Source organism: Lotus japonicus, chromosome 6 (assembly GCF_012489685.1).
Source record: "Lotus japonicus ecotype B-129 chromosome 6, LjGifu_v1.2".
NCBI classification, from domain to species: Eukaryota; Viridiplantae; Streptophyta; class Magnoliopsida; order Fabales; family Fabaceae; genus Lotus; species Lotus japonicus.
In genome coordinates, this window is record NC_080046.1 from 10,953,168 (window position 1) to 10,975,939 (window position 22,772).

Genomic DNA, 22,772 nt, shown 5'->3' on the forward strand with positions numbered 1-22,772 from the left:
TGGTAGGAGCTGAAAGACATATGAGTTGGGTAGAGGGAGGTTCAGGGATCGCGGACGCAATTTATCTTTTCCATGTAAAAAAAACAAACACAAACTAATAATTTAACTCGGAAATGATTTGATCCATGACGATGATTGGTTAATTATTGAAAACAAAAGTTGAAAAGAAAACAAAAAGTGAGTTTGATTTCTCATTGGCTGTTCTCTGACCAGGTCTTGGTTCCCGGAACACGTTTGCTCGAATGCATTGAATTCCGTAGCAACCCACAGACCCTCTTTAACACTCCATCATACAAACAAGGAAAACAAAATAAAAAATAAATTTAAAAGAAAATAAAATAGTCCCAGTAGTGATTATTAGCTTGAACCACTAGACACAACACAACAGAACAGAACACAGTTTGTGTAAGTGAGTTAACTAGTGTGACTACGATTCACTCACTTCACACTTCACACTTCACACCATCGATCATCGAACCCTAATTAAATTCACACTGAACTCAGAAGACCATTCGAAATGGGAGATCCATCGGAGACGATGGGATCGGAAGGTTTTGATTCTCGCACCGCCGCCGACCTCTGCATGGAAATCGATCCGCCATTTCAGGAAAACGCGGTAACCGCCGAGGATTGGCGGAAAGCGCTCAACAGAGTCGTCCCCGCCGTCGTCGTCCTCCGCACCACCGCCACTCGCTCATTCGATACTGAGTCCGCCGCCGCCAGCTACGCCACCGGCTTCATCGTTGATAAGCGCCGCGGTATTATCCTCACCAATCGCCATGTTGTCAAGCCAGGTATGTAATGTAATGTAATCATGCGCGCTGGTTTTAACTGTTTATTATCACTTCGCGTTTGCGTTAACGGTTTTTCGAATGTGCAGGACCTGTTGTTGCAGAAGCCATGTTTTTGAACCGTGAAGAGGTGCCGGTGCATCCGATATACAGAGATCCGGTGAGTGAAATTTTGTTGTCTTATCTTTGAATTTTTTGTATGCTGTTAGAAATGATGGACTAAATTGGTTAACTAGTAGAATTTTGTTACCGAGTGGTGACTGTTTTTTCAGCTCAAAGCCACCTCTTTCATTGATCTCTTTATGTATGTACATTGTGAAATGACTAAATGATTCCCCCTTTGTTATGTTATGTTGTCCTCAATTTATTTTCTTTGATGACATAAAACTCATTCTAAACCTGCTTATACTGTTACTGTACTTTGTATATATGTTTAGATTCCTCATATAGTTAGTATGGTCCCCAAAGATATCTTTTTTTTTTTTGTTTTTTAAAATTAATCCTTATTTATTTGATTAATAATTATTGCTGAGAGTTACTTTTTGTTCATCTTTCTCTGTGTGCCTATTGACGCACCAAATTGTATATGTACACTTTTGCAGGTACATGATTTTGGATTCTTTCGGTATGATCCGAGTGCTATACAATTTCTAAACTATGACGAGATACCACTTGCTCCTGAGGCTGCAAGTGTTGGACTAGAAATCAGAGTTGTTGGTAATGATAGTGGAGAGAAGGTATTGCCTTAATATTCACATCTCTGGTTTTTTGCCTTGGTGTCATGTTAATTGGTTTTTGATTTAGATGCTTTGGACAGGCATGCTCCGCTAAATACTTCAAAATTCTTCTCTTTTTTTCCTATTGCATTCCTGCATTTGTTTTCTGCCTTAATAATTTTTGGAGAAAAATGCCTGTCTGATTTCTGAACTTCCATCTACGCCTGGCTTCATGACTAATTGACCAAGTCAATAGAACATTGTTGCACAAAGCATATGGTGGTGTATGGTGAGAATTGTTTTTTTGTTTGTTGTTTTTGGTTTCTCTTTGCGGTTAGTTTGCAAAATGTTCTTAGCTTTTGTTTTTTAGAATTAGGATAGTCTTGCTTGCTTCCTTTAAAGAAAATCTCACTCTAGAGGAGCCTTGTCCCTAAAATCAAGTAACATTTCAATATTATATTTCTTAACATTAATGGACCATAAAGGTTTGGTTTCATGGTCAAGTCTTGTTTATAACGGCCACTTGTGTATTATTGATGTAGAAGGACAATGACTTCTAATATTATCTGGCTTCTCTTTCATCCAATTATTTTGTATAACTCTATTATGGCTTTTACTTTCAGGTTTCCATTTTGGCGGGTACTCTTGCTCGTTTGGATAGGGATGCTCCTCACTATAAGAAGTATGGTGTAAAATATATGTAGTTTTTTCTTTTGTATGACTCCTTTCATGAATAGGTGGAATTTAAATATCAAACTATTATTTGATGCAGGGATGGGTATAATGACTTCAACACATTCTATATGCAAGTAAGCAGAAACAAATATTTATTAATTTATTTACTTTTTTCTTCAAAATTTTAAATTATGAGTTGGTTCTTGTTATATCATTTCCTTCAAATTTTTCAATCCTTTAATTTCTTTGTGACGTTGTATTTGAACTATTTCAGTGTATTTAGAATTTTACCAATGTCACTCTAAAGGTTTCCTCATTTTTAATTACTTTGAACTGTGGAAATGAGTTAGAAATGAAAGGGCGCTTCTTTGCTACAAATGGCAGGCAAATAAAATTAGCTTTTGGGGATAAAACCTATTTTGGGCCGTCATTTGGCAACTATTTTGTAGATTGACTAGTTGTTTAACATGGCTTAAAAGCCTCTATGAAAGGTGGTTTACAATGACAATACTTGGTCAAACCCTTATTTTGTGCAAGCAATTATCCATTGCTTGATTGCCACCTTTTATCATGGACTGATTTTTGCATTGCAGGCTGCATCTGGGACCAAAGGAGGATCAAGTGGTTCCCCAGTTATAGATTGGCAAGGCAGGGCAGTGGCCCTGAATGCTGGGAGCAAGTCATCAAGTTCATCAGCATTCTTTTTACCATTAGAACGAGTGAGCTTTGATATATATTTGCTGAACATGTCTGACACTTAATGTAATACGTAATAACCAAGGAGAAGCACGATTCTTCTATTGGGGCCAACTAATTCACTTTGGACGAGTGAAGTGTGAACTCCTAAATACAATGATTTCCGTTTCAGGTTGTAAGGGCATTAAGGTATCTTCAAAAGGACAATGAAACTTATGTTGATAAATGGAAGGCAGTTTCTATTCCTCGTGGCACACTTCAGGTTTGTCCGTTAGATTATGCTCACAGATTCTTTTGTGCGTTTTCCATTGTACGTCCTAAGAGATCTCACTGTTACAGTGAAATCCTTCTTTTAATTTCAATATATGTTTCTATTGTGTTCACATTTGAGTTAAAGTATCTATTAAACTGCTAGATAAAGTATCTATTAAAGTATCTGTGTTCACATTTGAGTTAAAGTATCTATTAAAGTGTCTTTTAATTTCAATATATGTTTCTATTGTGTTCACATTTAGTAATTTCTAGATAATTTATATTCCTTGCATCTTTACTCTGCTTGCCTGCTCATAAGTTTCACTGTTCGTATTGGATGTGAATCATGTGATGACTGCAGAGGGTTTCCCCCCTTCTTAATTCTTGTAATGTATGTTTCCTATGGATATGAGGCAATCTTATTTTATTTTTTGTATAAAATATGATATGATACAGGTGACGTTTCTTCACAAAGGGTTTGACGAGACTCGCCGGCTTGGTCTTAGAAGTGAGACGGAGCAGGTTGTTTACTCTACATCTTTTTCTTGTTATCTTTATTATGTGGCAATTTCGTTTAAATATGCCAATTATTATTTACACTACTTCTGAATCATACAGATAGTACGCCATGCTTCTCCAGCCAGTGAGACTGGAATGCTTGTTGTGGACTCTGTGGTAAGGAAATTGTTATATAGAATTTTATTTTAATTTTTCGAGGGTCGAAATTCGATTTAAATTCATTGGCTGTAATGTTTGAATTGTTTAGGTGCCAGGCGGCCCAGGTTATAAACATTTGGAACCTGGTGATGTACTTGTTCGAGTCAATGGGGAGGTAAGTCTTTTGAAGGGCAATCCTCTTTCCCTTTTCATCTTTCTTTGGTTGTCTGTTATTTTATGTTTAATGTGGACCTAATCTGTATATTGTCATTTGTGGAACTGTTGGCCTCTAGGTATATGTTTTCATCTAAAAGAATGAGAATAGGTCATATAAAGGTCATACTTGGTTATGGAGGCTGATGTAGGTAGAGGTTAAAAGTAGAAACAATTGTTAGGAGCAACTCATCTGGGTGGAAATAGTTGTACTGTTGTACATCCTAACTGCTGCTTATGATAATTATGCTTAATTGAGGTACCATGACAAGAAGACAAATATGAGTTGTGTTCTATCATTTTTAATTATTCTTGAATTTACTATTCCTGTTCGTTATCCATTTGTTGAAATAGAAAAGCTATTTTGAAAAAGAATGGCTTTCCAGGACTCGTAAATAATTCCCTCTTAATTTTAGTAACTTGATTAACATCTTCTCTTAGAAACTTTTCCATGTTTCTTTGAGTAATTATAGGTTTCAAGAATTATTTTCTTGTCCAGCTACAGATATGGGGTCTGTCATTGTCGTTTACTGTCTGTGGCTGGTAGTAGATGCGGGAGCCACTTTTCGTATCTGTCTAATAGAGCTTGACTCTGACTTTCATTTCAGGTCACTACTCAATTCCTTAAACTGGAGATTGTACTTGATGACAGTGTAAACTCAAATATTGAATTACAAATTGAAAGGGGTGGAGCATCAAAGAGTTTAACTTTGTTGGTGAGTCTTTTTTTTGGATATATATTATGAGTACTTTTTGACATACCCAAGTCAGTTTATATTTTCTATGGGAAGGTTACCATGGTAATCAACTTGCAACATCCACTCTTTCTGAGGAGAGTGGCTAAAGAAGTCCTTACTGTATGGTCTGGTTAATAAATGATAAGTGTCATCAAGATTGTACTTTGTACATCCTTCTAATTTCATCAAAACTTATATTGAGAAGCTTCGAAAATACAGTTTGTATTAGACTAGAAAGATACTGTTTCCACCAGTTTGTTTCAAAGTGCTAAAGTGGGTAGTAATTTTCTGAAGTTTTTGGGATTATAATCCTTTGTAACCAAATGCATGATAATTTTAATTGTGGGCTCGACCGGACATGTGACTTGAGTATGAAGCACGGACACTCCTAGACAGGGGTGTGTCCGTCACGTGGATGACACGGACACGGCACCGACACACGTGTGACACATCTGAAAAGTGTCAGAATAAAAATTTAAAATTTTTCCGGCTGGGACCTGGCTTGTACATTGAGCTGACACACCTTTGTGGCTGGACACATGTATGGGACACTTGTAGTGTTATTAATTTTAATTTTTTTATTATTTAAGTTAAATGATATTTTCTGACCTATAAAAAGCTAAATTAAAAATAATAAAACCTTATCTAATAGCACCCATAGAGTGCTACTGCTTAACTTGCAAAATGAGGCTTCTTAGTAATTTTTTTGTTGAAGCTCATTGACATAAGATTGATGTTTTAAGTTTTTCATTGTAAAGAGATTAACTTGTGTTTTAACTTTGGGAAGGTTATATATAAACCTTAACTTGTCTCATGTTCTCTTAATTTTATGAACATATTATCTTGTTGCTTTTTGAAAAAAATATAATTTTTTTAATCTTTTAATATATATATATATATATATATATATATATATATAAATATAAGCCGTGTCCCCGTATCATACTTTTTAGATTTTAGCCGTGTGGCCGTGCCTGTCCGAGTCCGTGCTTCATAGGATGTGACCACCTATCACATGGTGATTTAGATTAGGTATTCAACTCAAAAGGCCAACCCAACCTGACACCTTGCACTGGGCCACCCGTGAAATAGGGAAATATTAACCCAAGAAATAAATAGGTTCAGAAAATTGGCTTGCAATTTGACTGACAGCTTGAATGATGAAAATCCAATTATTACTTGCTGTTATGCTAACTTATTTTCCTCTTTAAATTTTCATTTTAGGTGCAAGATTTGCACTCAATAACTCCTGATTATTTCTTAGAAGTTAGTGGGGCAATAATACATCCTCTTTCTTATCAGCAGGTTAGTTGGACTTACTTGGAATACTTTCTGTATTTTATATTCTCGCAAGAAAGCTTATTTGGTTTCTTTCTCTTGAGAGCCTGAAGGAAGTGGCTCATTTCAATAAAATGTGTTTTGATATTTACCTTGTTTCTGATTGATATTCAACAAACTATTTCAAAGTAGCTTTTAGCTTATTGCTTTCACGCACGCTGCTTGTCAATCTGTCTCTGCATGGCTGTCTTCTGTTAAATTACTGTAGTATGGATTTGATGTTGTTATGATCACTGCAACTTAACGATCTGGATTCATTATGGTTTCATACAACGCCTGACATTCAAGTCTTCCTATTCCATATTGGAATAAGATTTGAATGTCTCATCTCATCCCCAAAGCGTGCTTTTGTTTCTCTACTAATTTCAAGCGACCTGTCTCATCATGGTTTTGTAATCATCTTCTTTGATGCAGGCTAGAAACTTCCGCTTCAATTGTGGTCTTGTTTATGTGACTGAACCAGGGTATGTATACCCAGATAAACATTGACTACTCCTAAATTAATAATTAGTTTAATTCGCAGTAGCAGTTTATATAGATGGAATATGCTTCTCCAGATTATAATTAGTGCCATGTTAGTAAAAAGGTTAATTTGTTGCAACTTGGTAATTTCAGTGCAATGTTAATGTTATGGTAAGATTTATTCTTGTTCTATTTAAAAACTCCTTGAAGTTGTTCACCACTGGACAAATTTGTAAATGGCCTCAAGTCTTGCATCATGTCTCCTCTCATGCACAGGGGTTGTTCCGAGAGGGAGAGGATCCCTGTGATGTTAATGTAACATTTTGGTATACAGTGTCTCTGAGGGTTAGCTCAAGTGGTAAGAGCTAGGGGACATAAGGGTTGGGTGGGATGAAGGGTGAAGGGTCCAGGGTTCAAACCCTGAGGAAGGACTAATTTACTAATATTACTAACAACTAACATTTGCCTATCTCAAAAAAAAAAATATATAGTGTGCTTTATTGAACACGTAGTATTTACATTTTGCAGATATATGCTCTTTAGAGCAGGAGTTCCTCGTCATGCAATAATAAAGAAGTTTGCCGGTGAAGAAATATCTTGTCTTGAGGAACTTATATCTGTTCTCTCTAAGCTATCTAGGGGTGCTCGTGTACCATTGGAGTATATAAGCTATATGGACCGTCATAGAAGGAAGGTAATTGTTACTATGAAATCAAGATATATGATACTGAATACATGTATATTTGCAGATACTTGTGATTCCTGCTGTCGTACCTTATATACAGTTGCTTTACCATTTTAAGCCTTGTTTTACATCCCTAAAAATTGCAGAAAAATCATGTCCTAGACTCCTAGTGGTTCATGAATAAAAGACAAATCCTCTTTGATTAGATTGTGTGTATGATGTTCCAAAGAAAGTTGACCTTTTCTAATTATCTTTCCATTTCTTTGGTTTTTAAATTTTAAGTTTTAAGGTTGCAATTGGTGTGCCCGGAGCTAGTTACACGTGGTCATGTACCGAATACTGATTTTGATATATGTTCCTTAGGTTTCGTAGAAATCAACGGTTATGATTGTATGTTATTGGTTTCTTTTTGTTACCATGGTCAATAAATGTTGATCAAGTATATAAGATTTTGGAACTTAAGATCCATGGGCAATGTAAGACTTGATACACCATCAATCTTTATATTTAGAATGTGATCTTCAATTCTTCATTAATTTAATCACAAATCATATGCATGCAAATTTCAAATAATTCTGTATAGAATCAAGTAGTATATGTATGTGTGTGCATATAGATTTCAGATATCTTATGGTTGGAACAGCGATAGAACATAATTTATTTTTTAGTAAGCATCAAACTTAACGAGCATGGTTTACATGTTGAGTTCTTAAGCCTAAGGTGGATTTCATGAAAAGGTTATTCTATAAAAATATTTGCTTAATGATGCGTTTTTATTCCAACTCCACTAGTGTCAACGAGTGTATTATTGATGCTGGGTGTCAGTACTACGTTAATGTTTTGAAATTTAGTGCTGAATTTAGAACTGGGTTGATTTTCTGACATAATAATATTCTCATGTTAGATTAGCGGTATGTTTGTAAGTTTGTTCTACATTCCTTTGGTTCATGAATCATGAGTGAACTGCGGTCTCTTAAAGGTATAACTCAGTGCTGATTTGTTTCATGAACTTGTCTGATGGCTGCAGTCTGTGTTGGTGACAGTTGATCGTCATGAATGGTATGCACCACCTCAGATATACACTCGTGATGACAGTACTGGCCTCTGGATTGCTAAGCCGGCCTTTCTGCCTGATTCGCTTTATCTATCATCTCGTGCTAAAGATGTTGGAAATCCAGCCAGACAGCCAGTTTCACTATCTGGTGAGCATGCATGTGGGAGACATATGTCTGAAGGTAACAATTGTGAGTTGGTTGATGGTGTCACTAGCATGGAAACCAATCATGAAGATCCTTCAGAGTATGTATCTCACCATAATGCATCTGACGGCGTGGTTAAAAAACGGAGAGTAGATGAAGATTTATCAACTGATGGAAGTGCTGTTGCTGATTCTTCCTTAAATGAAACCCAGGAAACTAAGCTAGAAAAATCAAGCATTATACAGGATGATGGGTTAATGGACTACCAAGGTGCAACGGCTGCCACTGCAAATTCATCTGTTGCTGAACGTGTGATTGAGCCTACTCTTGTGATGTTTGAGGTATTGCATTTTGAAGTTTTGTCACAAGTTTGATTATGGGCTTCACTAAAATGCACGGTATATGTGTAAGTATTCTGAAATGATATGATATGGGGCATTATCCTCTAGTTTCATGATATCCTCATGAGAAGCACGAAAACATGTGCAATTTTTTTTTTTTTGGAGTAAGATGAGTTTTAGGGGGCGTTTGTTACAAGTTATCAAAAATCATGCCCGGGTAAGTGGATTCCCAGGGATATTATGATGTGAATGTTATTCCCAGGCATCTTTTAAAAAAGCGTTTGGTTGATAAATTCAATTCCCAGGTATGTTTTTAAAATTTATTTAATTAAAATATTTAAAAATATAAAATTTGAATTAAAAATAAAAGTTAGTGGGAAATAACTTCCATTCCCATGGGAATGCAAGATACCCATCCTTGAACATGTGAATGAAGTTTGGAGAAAATCAATGTAAATTGCATGCCTGGGAATCCACAATACCCCGGAATATTTTTTCTGAAACTTGTACCAAACATGGGAATGTTACATTCCCAACCTAACTTACCCGGGAATCTTTAAAGATCCCTTCTACCAAACGCCCCCTTAAAATTATTCCATAATATATATTCTTTTTAGGAAGTATTAAAGTTTAACCGTTTTGGGCTTAAGATGAGTTTTAGCTCCTTTTGGTTTTTGTACTGTAAAATCAATCCGAAGTTATTGACTTGTCAAAATACATATTTCAAAATATTCAATCATGATTAGTTGCATTTTGATGCGTGTTTCTAATGTTTGGAAGTGGAAATCATTCATTATTTCAAGTCTTAGAATTCACCAAAACATATGGTCATTCTATTAGGATACATGACTGTTTGTTATAATTGCTGATGTAACTAGCTAATTACAGTAGTTATTGTGCTTAGTTAATATAGTGAAGTCTCAGGTAGGTATTAGAGTGTTTGAAGCTACTGCTTCTGATCTTTTCAGCAAGTCTTTCATTCACTACCCATATAATGTTTTGGAATGATTATATGTTAGAATTATTTCTGAAAAAAGTCGAAGTTAATTTGTGTTTGGTTACAATCTTAAAAATCATTTTATTATAGTCCAATTTTCTCTCTTCGATTGCAGTGATTATTTTAGAGAAGCTACGCTGGTTATAGTATAAAAATTGATTTTATTTTGAGAAAATGATTGTAGAAATAGTTTACCTAAACATAAAATCATTAATAGTGATTACCTACTTTGATAATAATTCAATCAACGGTTGTGATGCTTACTTTACCCTGTAAAGTGAGTCCACTCACTTTAGAGGGGCCGGATCCTTAAGAATTGAAACTTCTCCTAAGTTATCAAGAAAAGGAAGTTTTAAACCACAAGAGAACTTGGAACACCAAAGAACTGGTGATTGAGTTTGAAACTAGTGCTGGTGTGCATCATAGACATGGAAAATTCATCACTAACGTGACTCATCAATGAGACAGGTGAACTCACCATTGATATGACTTGCAATGGAAGCTGGTGGTATAAATCAATTCATAGTAATACATCACCTGTATGAATCATTGGCAAGAAATACGTTATGGGAGATCTTTGTTGAACAGAGAACACCTTTGACTGACATCGGATAATTTAAGGATAGAGAAGAGGACCAACTGCGTATGGAAGAGCGTGGGTTAGATTGAATTTGATACAAGATTCGGTGGTATACCACATATGGGACAAGGAGGGCATAACAAATGGGATGAATTGATCTTAGCTTGAGATAGGTTGTGAAAGTGACAAATAGATTAATTCAATGACAAAGATAGAACCTGACAGAGAAAGGGGCGCAACTCTAATACTACTAACGAGACAAGTCATTGCGAATAAGTTCCAAGTTGTGGCATGTTTCTGTTCTCTAATCTCATAACTAAAGGATTTTACTCTTCTAAAGTGAATATTTCACTTTAGAGAGGAAACTAAGACTTGTTATGTATGCATGGGAATATAATATTAATAATTGATTTTTTCATCAATGGTTGAGATATGAATACCTTACTTTCCTCTCCAAAGTGAGAATGAGGCAAATTATTATCAAGGAATTACTTTTTTATTTTGTAATTTGTGATGTATGCCTGGCCCCTGGAATTTCCATATAATGTCTAAAAAGGATGTCTTTATTTCAAGTTGGGGTTAGCTTTAGGATATTTGGCTCATGTCGTAAGTATAATCAGCTAAGCTGTGAGATATGGTCCGGGTTGCCCATAAGCCTTTGATTTGATTTATAGGGATGCATCAATAAGGCTTCTTGTGTCCCTTGCACCTATTCTCAAACTTAATTTTTTCCCCGTTACTGTTATATTTGAGTGTCTTTAGTCATTAATGTTTGGCAATACTAATATTCTAACTAAAATTTTCTGGATTATATAATCCTCTTGCTAGTTATGACACTAATATTGTTGTAGCTTGGTACTGGACCTACTGGTGCTGGCTTACTGGTTTTCTTGTGGTTCTTAATTATTCTTTTAATGTGAAACCTGTTATGCTAAAATCGTGTGGGGTTTGCAGGTTCATGTTCCTCCATCTTGTATGCTTGATGGTGTTCATTCGCAGCATTTTTTTGGGACGGGTGTCATAATATATCACTCTCATGATATGGGATTAGCTGCAGTTGACAAAAATACTGTTGCAATATCTTCCTCTGATGTGATGCTCTCGTTCGCTGCTTTTCCGGTTGAAATTCCAGGAGAGGTAAATATTTCTAATAGAATGGGACCCTAATAATATAATAATGTAGATAAATTAACAAGAAGGCAGTCTTTCATTAGCTTGCTGTCCCTATTTCTTAATTGCAGGTGGTTTTTCTGCATCCTGTTCACAATTATGCTCTCATATCATATGATCCCTCTGCTTTGGGACCTGTTGGTGCTTCAGTAGTCCGTGCTGCAAAGTTACATCCAGGTGGGTTTCACAATTGGGTTCCTCATTTTCTTCTGTTTTACTGTTATTACATCTTCACCAGATCCAAATCTAATGATGAAGAACATTTTTCATTTCATCCTCTCCATATGTAAAGACTACCGTCCATACTTTGGCTGAATGGAAAAAAGCTGTCTGTTTTAGGGAAGGAAATAATAGTAAGGCTATTTGGAAAGTGTATAGGAGTAAAGGGCCTCATAGTTAGAATGAGCATGACAGTTAAATGTCACTAGGCTTGATCCAGTTAGAATAGTTATAAATAGGCTTTTGGTTTGGATAGGTTTATGTTTTCAGTCTGCTTCCACCTTTGCAGTGAAAAATAGAAGGAACATTGGAATAATCAATAAAAAATTATTTTCTGTTGTCCAAATCCAATTCCTCCGGGCCCCTTTCTGTCATGGAATACTCATCTTACCAGTGGCGATAGCATGATAAGCATGAGATTAACTTTCTTTTCTATTATTATGTATCTTTGTGGTAGATATTCTATAGTTTACATTTTATGTGGAAGTCTATTGCTTCTAGTAAATGATTAAATAACTAGCACAGGATGTCATGACATTTAAAGTTGAAATGAAAATTTATCTGAAAAGATCATCATTTTAGATGTAGATGACAATGAGAAGGAAGAGGTTTAAGGGCATATTCATTTATTCATTCAAGAATCAAGATTATTTATCAATATTGACCAAAGACTCACATTTAGTTCATTTTCTCGTCCAGAGCCTGCACTACGTCGAGGGGATTCTGTTTATCTTGTGGGGTTAAGTAGAAGCCTTCAAGCAACTTCTAGGATATCAGTTGTTACCAATCCTTGTGCTGCATTGAATATAGGATCTGCTGATTCTCCACGCTACAGAGCAACCAATATGGAAGTAATTGAGCTTGATACTGGTACATGTGGATAATTTTTTTACATTATTATTAACATGTTACTCGTACTGATAAATGACTTACTAGTTACTATTCATGTGCTCAAATACAGATTTTGGTAGTACATTTTCGGGTGTGCTCACAGATGAACAAGGAAGAGTCCGAGCTATATGGGGAAGCTTCTCTACTCAGGTTTATACCTCTTATTTTCTGTTAAGACATTTTTTATTGGGTCCTAGATAGGAAAAATGCTAAAATTAAATTGGGTGATACAACTAATCGTTAGAACATTATAAAAACTATTTTTTAGCCTTCTTTGACCTTCTTATTATTTCAGCAGAGTTCTTTCTTTGGCATTACATGAGTATCTTTTTGACTAAACTGTCAAAAGTTCAAACATTCTGTTGCTTTTTCATTATAAAATTGATTTCACTGAAGGATTCAGGGTGAGATTGTTTACTTAAACATTTTCATTTGGGGAGCAGGGGTGTGCTAGAAAATTTGCTCCACAATTGACACCAATAAACCTCAAAATTGTTGCGGTTGCCTAATTTCAAGGTTAGGACAACTGTGGTACATAGAGATGACCTACTAATAATGGACTACCTGTCGAAAGTGAAGTAATGAACCCAATCCCTTTATATCGCCATAGTTTGAACCTACCTCAATCTAATTCTAAATCAAAATCAAAGAAGAATAATTGAACTGTCAATATATGATACCATAATGAGTAAATTCCAGAAACTTGAACAAAGTACATATTCTTGAGAAGTTTTGGTCTTTTCATAATTTGATTTATTTGACACCATAAAGCCTGACTTCAAACAGTTGTGTCCTCGTAGAAGAAGAAAAAGAGAAGAAAGGGGAAAATTGGAAAGAGAAGAGAGAAGGCAATATTTGCTCAAACTTCAAATGGCTACCTCATGGTGGGTTGGTCATGAAGCTTATATGCCATTATTCCTTTTCATATAAAATTTAATATAAATTAAGAAAGGCTTTTACTCTTTTGATGTAATATGGCTTTTCGAAAAGAGAATGACAAATGAAAGAGTATAATAATTCTGTATAAAAATTACATTTTCAATTGGTCTGTTTAAGCTTAGAAAGATTAAATTAATTTCGTTGAGTAATGCTACGTAGTACACGGCCAGAATAAAAGCACAAGAAATTTGACAAAATTCAAGTGTGTTGGATAAGACAGAGTGGTGTGGACTACTCATCCATCTAACAATCAACAAGTATCCCACTTCAGTTTAGCAAAACTTATAGCACATAAATTGTCTGTCTAGCGTTTTTCTGTGATTATTCTATTACGTAGTTATGGTTGAGGGGAGATGGAAAGTTAAAAAAAAAGTAGAAAATAGAGGAGGGGAAATGGCGATGTATGGAAATATGTAATCCTGTCTTGGTGGTGGTTGGTATATAATTTGATAAACTGGACGACTGACTACTTTTATAATGCTTTGTTGGTATAATTGAGAATCTGGAGGACCGGAGGAAAGATGAATATAATTATAAAATTAATCAATATATTATTCTTTATTGATAGGAAAACATGTATGTATTTATTTATAGTTTTCTGTTATCATTGCATTATCAGTTCATTGTTCATCTTATACAGTCTCTATTGTGATCTATTCATTGTCTGCTATTCAGTCAACCAATCACGCAGTGTCTTTGGCTCATCAATGTCATTCCAATTTTTATTTTTATGTCCAGAAAACATGCCACAGACAGTTTTTTGAGGGTGAGATTTGGTGGGACTCCTTGGGAAGTCCTGGAAATAGCCTCTTGTGTAAAAAATTTGGCAAGGCTGCGTACAATATATCAAGTGGTAGGACCCTTCCCCAAACCCCAAGCATAGCAGGGCTTGCTTTTTTTTATTAATAGAAAATATCTAGTGTAAGCGGAGCCTTGACGCAACAGTAAAAAGATGTTGTCATGTGACTGAGGTCATGGGTTCAAGTCCGCGAAACATCCACTTGTGTAAAAAACAAGGCATGCATGCGTACAATAGACCATGTGGTCAGACCCTTCCACGGACCCCAGACATAGCGGGAGCTTTAATGTACTAGAATGCCTTTCTTTTGTAGAAAATATCTAGTGTCACTGATCCATCATAGGTTATGACTTGTAAACAAAACCTTGAATTAACTAAATAAATTTAACAACAAAAAGGAAGCAATAATATTTTGTCAGTCTTACACTTCAAAGAAATTTCTACTAAAATTTTAACATTGTTTTTCAATATATAGAACATTTTCCAACTTACAATTAAACCTGAATTTGTAATGTATTTTCAGGTTTGTCAAATTAACTAGTCTGTTGACCAGTCATGGTCTGGTCTGGGTCATGACATAACTTCTTATTTTTATTGTTTTCTATTTCTTGTGGAAGAGAGGGGGTCAATTATATGATGAACACTGTCTGGTTGTGAAAATTGATGTACTTTTCTATATTTATGTGGATACTGAAATCCCCTGTTCCAGTTGAAATTTGGTGGCAGTACATCAGAAGATCATCAATTTGTGAGGGGTATTCCGATTTATGCAATAAGTCAGGTCCTTGACAAGATTGTTTCTGGTGCAAACGGGCCACCTCTTCTCATAAATGGTGTCAAAAGACCTATGCCTCTTGTCAGAATTCTAGAAGTTGAACTTTATCCAACGTTACTTTCAAAGGCTCGGAGTTTTGGACTAAGTGATGATTGGATTCAGGTATTGATCTTCCTTTTTGGTCTGTGTTTCTCCCTGTAGGATATTTACTTTTTTATATATATGCAATATGCAAGTATTTTTACCCCACTTAAACAAAAGTATGCTTAGTTTCAGCCTTCTATTTTAAGATGATCTATCAATGAAAGTAATATAAGATTTTGTTCTTTCTTTTTAAGAACCAGATTTAAGGTTCTAGTGTAGCCCTTCCTGCACTGGATAATATACTAGCCACGGTATCAGGTGAGAGAATCTTATAGGTTTAATGAAGCTAAGTATTTATGTTGTAAAAGCTTTAATCACTAGTCACTAGTCAACTGTTGTTAGGACTGTCTAAAGCTTATTATTAGGTGGTGTATCAACTAATCCTTGTAAGTGTTCATTGTAACCTGTTAAAGAAATACTTATTCCCTTGATGAAACCTATTATAGTTTTTTTTTTTTTTCATTTAAATATCACAATTCATTCCCTTGGTCAGTGATCTTAAAAAAGTATATGAAGAACCAGGATAAAAAGAGAAGATCCCAAAGTTGAGCCTTGATATAGTCCTATGGTTATGTGGAAGTCTTTTGTGGTCCCACTGCGTTCTCTTGCTAATCATGACCCCTTCATACATGTTTTTGATTGCTTGAATGTTGGCAATATGATATTTTTCTTCTCTAGAGCCTTACATAAAAGCTCCCTAGTCTCTAGGAATCTATTGCATGCATTTTTTCCAAATTGCTGAATACTATTTTTAGGTCTTTTATATTTTTCCAATTTCTATCCTGTCTTCATAGAAAGTATATTGCTTCCACGATGGACCTCCCCAGCATAAAATCAAATTGATTTTTTTGTGATGTGGGTATTTTTTACGGACCCAATTGCAAAGGCCTAGAATCACTAAGGTCTATGACTCTACGTCAGGAGGAGCAAGAGGAAGGATATCCCTAATACTCACTAGTGGGTAATATAACCGCCTTGCTTACGTGTCATTATTCTAATAGGGAGTGAGGTAAGCAAAAGGAGTGTGAAGGAGAATGTATGGGAGATATAACCATGTAGAGTGAGGGATGACGGTAGGCAGAAACACTGTTAGGAATAGAGACGGAATGGCAATCTCAAATTTGCCTTGTATCTGTTTTCTTTCCTCTTTGTGTAATTCCCCAATCTGGATATTTGAGTTCATCTCAGAATTCCAGAACTATTCTAATACAAACACATTTGTTTCTCTTTCTTTCTTTACTATTTTCTGGTACCTAACAGTCCTTTGTCTTAATCAGGCTTGTTAGTGGCGGATAGCATAGTGTAGCGGCCGGCCCAAAAAGTTCTATAGCGTGATGGCCGCTACACTGATTTTTTATATATATTACATATACTTATACTACATATATATAAATATAAAAGAACAAAGAACAAAGAACAGAGCAAAGAAATAGAGAAATATGAGAAGGATAACAGAGAGACATGAGATCAGAGAACGGAGCTTGAAAAAAACCTGAAGCTGAAAGCTAGGAGCCTAGGATGATGAAGAAGTTCCAGTCGCCGGCAAAGCTGCCAGAAAATCCGCCGGAAGTCGCAGATGCTTGCAGGTGTGGATGAGAAGAAGAAAGGTAGAAGGGAAGAAGAGGAAGTTGGTTTTCGCGCGGGTGTTCAATTTCACTAACCTCAGGCGAAAACCCCATTTTCCCTCGGATTTTTAACCTAACGGGACTTAAGTAGGGGAAAAACTGGAATTTAGCGTGATGAGACTTTATCCTTCTCCATCGCGCCTCATCCAGCCGCAATCATGCGCAACCACCGCAACCTAAAACCCGCGCCACTATGGCCTCCACCGTCGTGACCGACCGCTACTCTGCCATTGCGCCGCTATGGCACACTATTGACAAGCCCGATCTTAATCCACTCATCTTCCTCTTTTATGTCTTCACTGTTCTTATAGATAAGGACTGAAGTAATTCTACTCCACTCATCTCGCATGAACTTAGACCCCAGAATCTTGTTAAACAATTTTTGCATCATCTTATGCTTTTCTTCCTCTTTCATTTCTCAGTGAGTATATTTTTTGGTTCAAGTGTTTTGCCATTATCAATCCTCTTTAAGGTTGTTTTTAGCTCAGACTCCTGAATTCTTCGGTAGAAAAAGTATATTTTATCCTCCTCACTAGGGTTAAGTCTATTCAAGTTCAATTAAAATTTCTCTTTCATTAAATAGTTTATGAAAATAGCTTTCCCACTTTTCCTTGGTACTTTGTAATCCAAGGCTTTTCCCCTTTCATCTTTAATACATTTCACTGTGTTCGTCTCTCTCCTGTCTTTGTCTACCTTTAGCAAGCCTTTAGATACTTTGTTCCTCAATTCCTCAATATTGGTACCTAAGTATCATGACTCACTGCCCTTTTAGTATCATGTTCACTGCCTTCTGAAATAAAGGAAAAGAATAATTTTTGTTTATAAGGATTAGTGAAAATTATTTATAAGGAATTGATTAACGAGTGCAAAGTGGATATTTAAGTTTCATTTTAAGAAGATAACTCACATTAGAAGAACAGTAAATTGAGAAGGCAATGAGCCCTTAAATCCCCTTTATATGTCATGAAAAATATACGTTTTTGAGACTCTTGAAACATGACTTCAATACGATCCTCCTCTGAAACGACAGCGCTATTAAAAAGTATCTTAAATGATCCTAGCTTTCCATTTTGACTGAATGCACCTCCATCATGTGATTTGAAATATAGTTTTATTCATTGAACGATTGATGTGCATGTACTTTTGGTTTTACTATGACAGTGCTGTTTATGATGAATGTTTTTGTCATGTGTTCATTTTAAAATATTACCTGGATTCATTACACTAATTTCCCTTGTCCTTGACTTTCATCTCTGGATGGTTCCATGTAGTGTGTGCAGATTAATATTTTAAAAACAGAATGGTATTATCTATTCAAAGTGGGGAGAGGTTACTATTTCTTTAAGAAACAAGATTAGATGTGAGTGTAGTTTAAATGCTTAAATAAATATCAACAGAGATCATCTAGCTTTACCCAAATGGTTTCTTTTGGGATTTTCTCTGGCGTTGAAATTATCGGATGAGGTACTGATGAAATGTTGTCCTCAGTTTTCCTGCTGTATCATTTGTCCATCTTTCAAGAAACATTTCAAGCAAGGCCAACTTGTTAGTCTGTTGTTTAGTTATTAGGTTCCATTACCTTCTTTCACTTGAAAGAGCTAGCTTTGATGTGGCCATTGTCTTGATTTGATATTCATGGTTTTTGTTTTCAATTATTATAGGCGCTTGTTAAGAAGGATCCAATAAGACGACAGGTTTTACGTGTTAAAGGTTGTTTGGCTGGATCAAAGGCTGAGAACCTTTTAGAGCAAGGGGACATGGTTTTAGCAATCAATAAAGAACCAGTCACCTGTTTCGGTGACATAGAAAATGCTTGCCAAGCTTTAGACAAATCTGATGCCAATGATGGGAAGCTTAATCTGACTATTTTCCGGCAGGTATGTGAGATTATTTCCCCCCTGATTATAGTTATTTCATTTCTTGCTTTTGATTGTGTGCTTTTGGAGCCTGCTGAGTGGACTTCTGGCTTCTTTATCGAGACACATGCCTTCATGACTGATTTGTGGTGTTGTCACTTGTCAGGGACGAGAGGTTGAACTTCTTGTGGGAACAGATGTTAGGGATGGAAATGGAACGGCTCGTACAATTAATTGGTGTGGTTGTGTTGTTCAAGATCCACATCCAGCAGTACGTGCACTTGGATTTCTTCCTGAAGAAGGTCATGGTGTATATGTTGCCAGGTTGATTTTAACTTTGTCCTTGCTAATATTTAATTCTGCAAAAGGGTTAAATGTATCGTTAATGGATAGCATGGCAGGATGTTTATGTTATGAGTAAAATCGTATAAGGGCCTACTGTAGTAAGTTAGCATGCTCGCTTTGACCATGGTTTATCCTGTGCTTACAACTTGCTGTCATGTGTGCATTTGATGGCCTTTGATCTAGGTCTTGAATCTAGATTACTAGATGAATAGTCTGATTTATAATAATAATGACCTATTTTCCCAACATGCTTACTCAACTTCTCCGCACTAGTTACCTAATTAATTACAGAAATTGAGCGCTTGTCTAGATACATCTGCACTATGTCATGCAACTTGTCCACATATGTCTGCTCTTTGAATCAGTGTGCAGATTGTCTTTTGAAATTCGCCCACTGGCTTGGTTGTCTGATCATATCATGTTTCTATATACAGTCTAGTAATTTGGAATCCAGACCGAGTTTCTTTCATTTTAGACATATGTGAATTTGACAAATTTGCAATTATTTTTTCCTAACTATGTTTTAATGATTACTTCTATGATGATTTATCATACATAGTTAAAAATATGTAATTAATTGAAGATCTTTAATAATTTTTTATTTTATTTTTATGAACAAATTTATATAAATGTTGCAGACAAGATTATCTATTAATGAATTGCACTCGCATTTGCATTGTACACTTGTTTGAAAAAGCATCTGCTTATAATATTTGTCAAATTCACAGGTGGTGTCATGGGAGTCCTGTACATAGATATGGTCTCTATGCTCTTCAGTGGATAGTTGAAATAAATGGAAAACCAACACCAAATATAGATGCTTTTGTTGCTGTGACAAAGGTACGGAATTATATGCAGAGTTAGCTCACTTTTTTCTTCCCAATTAGAGCTTATATGTATGATTCACTGGTATGAGTCGTATGACATAGTGTCCATATTGATTTTGAAAACACTACTATGCATGGCATGTGTATATGGCTCCATTTATGACATGTGTTCTTGTTATACGATGTAATCTATTTACCCATCTGATATTGCGCTATTACATATTTACATTAACATCGAACATTTAAGGTGTGTTTGTGAGTTGAGTTTTGGAGAAAAGAGAAGGGAAGGGGGAGACTTACGAGAAGCCTTCCCCCTGTTTGGGAGATTTTTAAAGGGGGGAGGGAGGGTTTGTGGTATTTCTGAAAACCTTCCAAGACCCTCTTTTAGTTAAATGTTTCTTTGGTACCCGAATTGGGTAATTTGGAACTTCCAATCAAGGAAAGGGCTTACCTCCCCTTCCTCTGAAAGCCGCTTCCTCTAAAAATTCTTTGCCGACCTTTTCTGCCCCAAGTTTTTTATTTTTACAACTGGGAAATTTGCATATTTCTTGAAGAACATTGTAATTTTTCGTCGGGATCTGAGTACTCTTTAACATGAGATCTGATAGTACTGTTTAACATGGCATCCAATTTTGGCTGCACATTTTATATCTAGGACTTGTCATTCTCCTTTTTCTTATCCTCTCAAATTATATAATTATTTCTTGAATGTGGGCAGGAACTGGAGCATGGAGAGTTTGTTCGTATAAGGACAATTCACCTCAATGGGAAGCCACGAGTCTTAACATTGAAGCAAGACTTGCACTACTGGCCTACATGGGAATTGAGGTTTGATCCAGACACTGCAATTTGGCGTCGTAAGATAATCAAGGCATTGAGTTGCACTTCTGTATGTGAATAAGAAGAGTATATATTACTGCTACACATTCATATGGACGCAGCAGCAGCAGCACAGGAGCATCAAGAATGTGGAAGACTTCTTCCAGGTGCAGACTTGTGATTGTGTGTAGGTTTGATGCCCCTTTGTCCAACGATATTCTATCGCATTGCAACGATTGACAAGTTACGAAGCATTCGATTCCGGCTGGCAATGAATTTGGATTATGTACGGCATTGTTTAACCTGTTAGTTGATTACATCATATACCTGGCAGCTTGGATAGCAAAAGAAAAATATTTAGATTTGTATGACATATACACATATATTTATCGTATTAACGACAAAAAATAACTTCTTTGGTTTATCGACCCCTTCCCTTGATGCATCCACAATGCAAAGCTTATTTGGGTAAATTAGCATTATTTTTCTCGACCCAAAATTACACACCAGATATAAGCACTCATGCAGATTTTATTTTAATGGAGGCTTATTTGGTTAGATGATGATATATTTATAAAAATATGATTTAAGTTTTATATGGCAAGTTAAAAAGATAAAAATAAATACATTACATAATTGAAAACGAAAGAAAAAACGTATCAGAGAATAATAAATAACAAGAAATTCTATACACATAATATTGCATAAAATTTCATTTTCATTGTTAGAATTAGAGAAGCAATGAGAGAGAGAAGAGAGAAATAGAAATATAACAGAAAATGTATTCTTGATAATCTGAGTGATTATAGAAGATGAGATATCCTTATATAGAAGAACAGGAGAATGCCAACAGTTGTAACATACAGCTGACATAAATAGGAGAATACCAACAGCTGACATAAATAGGAGAATACAAACAGCGGGATATGTCAGCTGTCATAACTACTCAAAAGATGATGCAGCAGCATAGTAAATACAAACTCAATGTACTCTAACATACCCACTCAAACTCAAGGTGGTTTGACAAATGAAAATTTGTCAACCACATTGAGTTTGTCCTTAAGCTCATGAAACCTTTCTAAAGAGAGGGCTTTAGTAAAGATATCCGCTTTCTGCAGAAGAGAAGGAACATGCTGAACAATAAGAGTCTTATTGAGAACCTTCTCTCTCACAAAGAAAAGATCCATTTCCATATGCTTAGTTCTAGTGTGAAGGACCGGATTAAGAGTCAAGGCTACGGTGCTCAGGTTATCACAGAAAATTGTTGGTGTTTGGAAGGGAATATGCAGCTCAGTCAACAAGGATTGAATCCAAAGAATCTCAGCTGCTATGTTGGCCAGACTCCTATATTCCGCTTCTGTGCTTGAGCGAGCAACCAAAGTTTGCTTCTTAGCTGACCAAGACACTAAATTGGGGCCAAAGAACACACATGAGCCAGAAGTTGACCGTCTATCATCCGGGTCAGAACCCCAATCTGCATCACAGTAGGCATGAAGTGCTACTGGACGATCAAGAGAGAAAGGCTTAAAAAGCAACCCATGATGAATGGTACCCTTAAGAAACCGCAGAATTCTCTTAACTGCCTTCCAATGTTCATCATGAGGCTGAGACAGAAATTGACAGACTTTATTGACTGCAAAGCTGATATCCGGCCGGGTAATTGTAGCATATTGCAATGCTCCAACTATGGATCTATAGAGAAAGGGATCATTCATGCAAGTACCTCCAAACTTTGACAGTTTGCTGCTACTAATTATAGGAGTGGGCAGAGCATTGGCTTCAGACATATTTGCTCTCTCAAGAAGATCTTCAATATATTTGGTCTGATTAAGTAGCAAAGAGCCATCAGACAAGTGTGTAACCTGAACTCCAAGAAAATAATCAAGTTTTCCTAACTGTTTTAAAGCAAAAGAAGAATTCAGTTTGTCAACAAGATGTTGAATTAGGACTGAAGAACCTCCTGTGATAATAATATCGTCCACATATACTAGAACATATGTGCAGCAAGTTGGTGAAGACAAAGT

The 22,772-nt window shown here is 35.9% G+C and overlaps 1 protein-coding gene across 2 annotated transcripts; it reads left to right on the forward strand.

Annotated features, from left to right (window-relative positions):
* The first annotated feature begins 367 nt into the window (after nucleotides 1–367).
* LOC130726364 (protease Do-like 7) lies at nucleotides 368–21,172 on the forward strand. 2 transcript variants are annotated; one of them, XM_057577620.1, is made up of 25 exons: nucleotides 368–794; nucleotides 881–951; nucleotides 1,394–1,528; nucleotides 2,131–2,189; nucleotides 2,280–2,316; nucleotides 2,776–2,901; nucleotides 3,051–3,140; nucleotides 3,587–3,652; nucleotides 3,749–3,805; nucleotides 3,897–3,962; nucleotides 4,609–4,716; nucleotides 5,962–6,042; nucleotides 6,490–6,539; nucleotides 7,066–7,231; nucleotides 8,250–8,762; nucleotides 11,294–11,476; nucleotides 11,581–11,686; nucleotides 12,428–12,598; nucleotides 12,690–12,769; nucleotides 13,420–13,503; nucleotides 15,067–15,294; nucleotides 18,563–18,778; nucleotides 18,924–19,081; nucleotides 19,831–19,942; nucleotides 20,648–21,172. In XM_057577620.1, the coding sequence occupies exons 1-25, from the start codon at nucleotides 518–520 to the stop codon at nucleotides 20,828–20,830; spliced, it is 3,423 nt and encodes a 1,140-aa protein (XP_057433603.1). In that variant the 5' UTR covers nucleotides 368–517; the 3' UTR covers nucleotides 20,831–21,172. The 2 variants fall into 2 exon arrangements, with proteins under 2 accessions (XP_057433603.1, XP_057433604.1); XM_057577621.1 differs by lacking the exon at nucleotides 13,420–13,503 and having other exon boundaries at nucleotides 369–794.
* The last annotated feature ends 1,600 nt before the right edge of the window (nucleotides 21,173–22,772 follow it).

What these genes read in the sequence shown, in the direction of transcription:
- LOC130726364 (XM_057577620.1), top strand. Translation starts at nt 518, where the DNA reads ATGGGAGATCCATCGGAGACGATGGGATCGGAAGGTTTTGATTCTCGC. An exon ending in GTTTATGTGACTGAACCAGG is followed by an intron (nt 6,540 to 7,065) that starts GTATGTATACCC and finishes TACATTTTGCAG; the next exon opens with ATATATGCTCTTTAGAGCAG. An exon ending in CATGGTGTATATGTTGCCAG is followed by an intron (nt 19,082 to 19,830) that starts GTTGATTTTAAC and finishes TCAAATTCACAG; the next exon opens with GTGGTGTCATGGGAGTCCTG.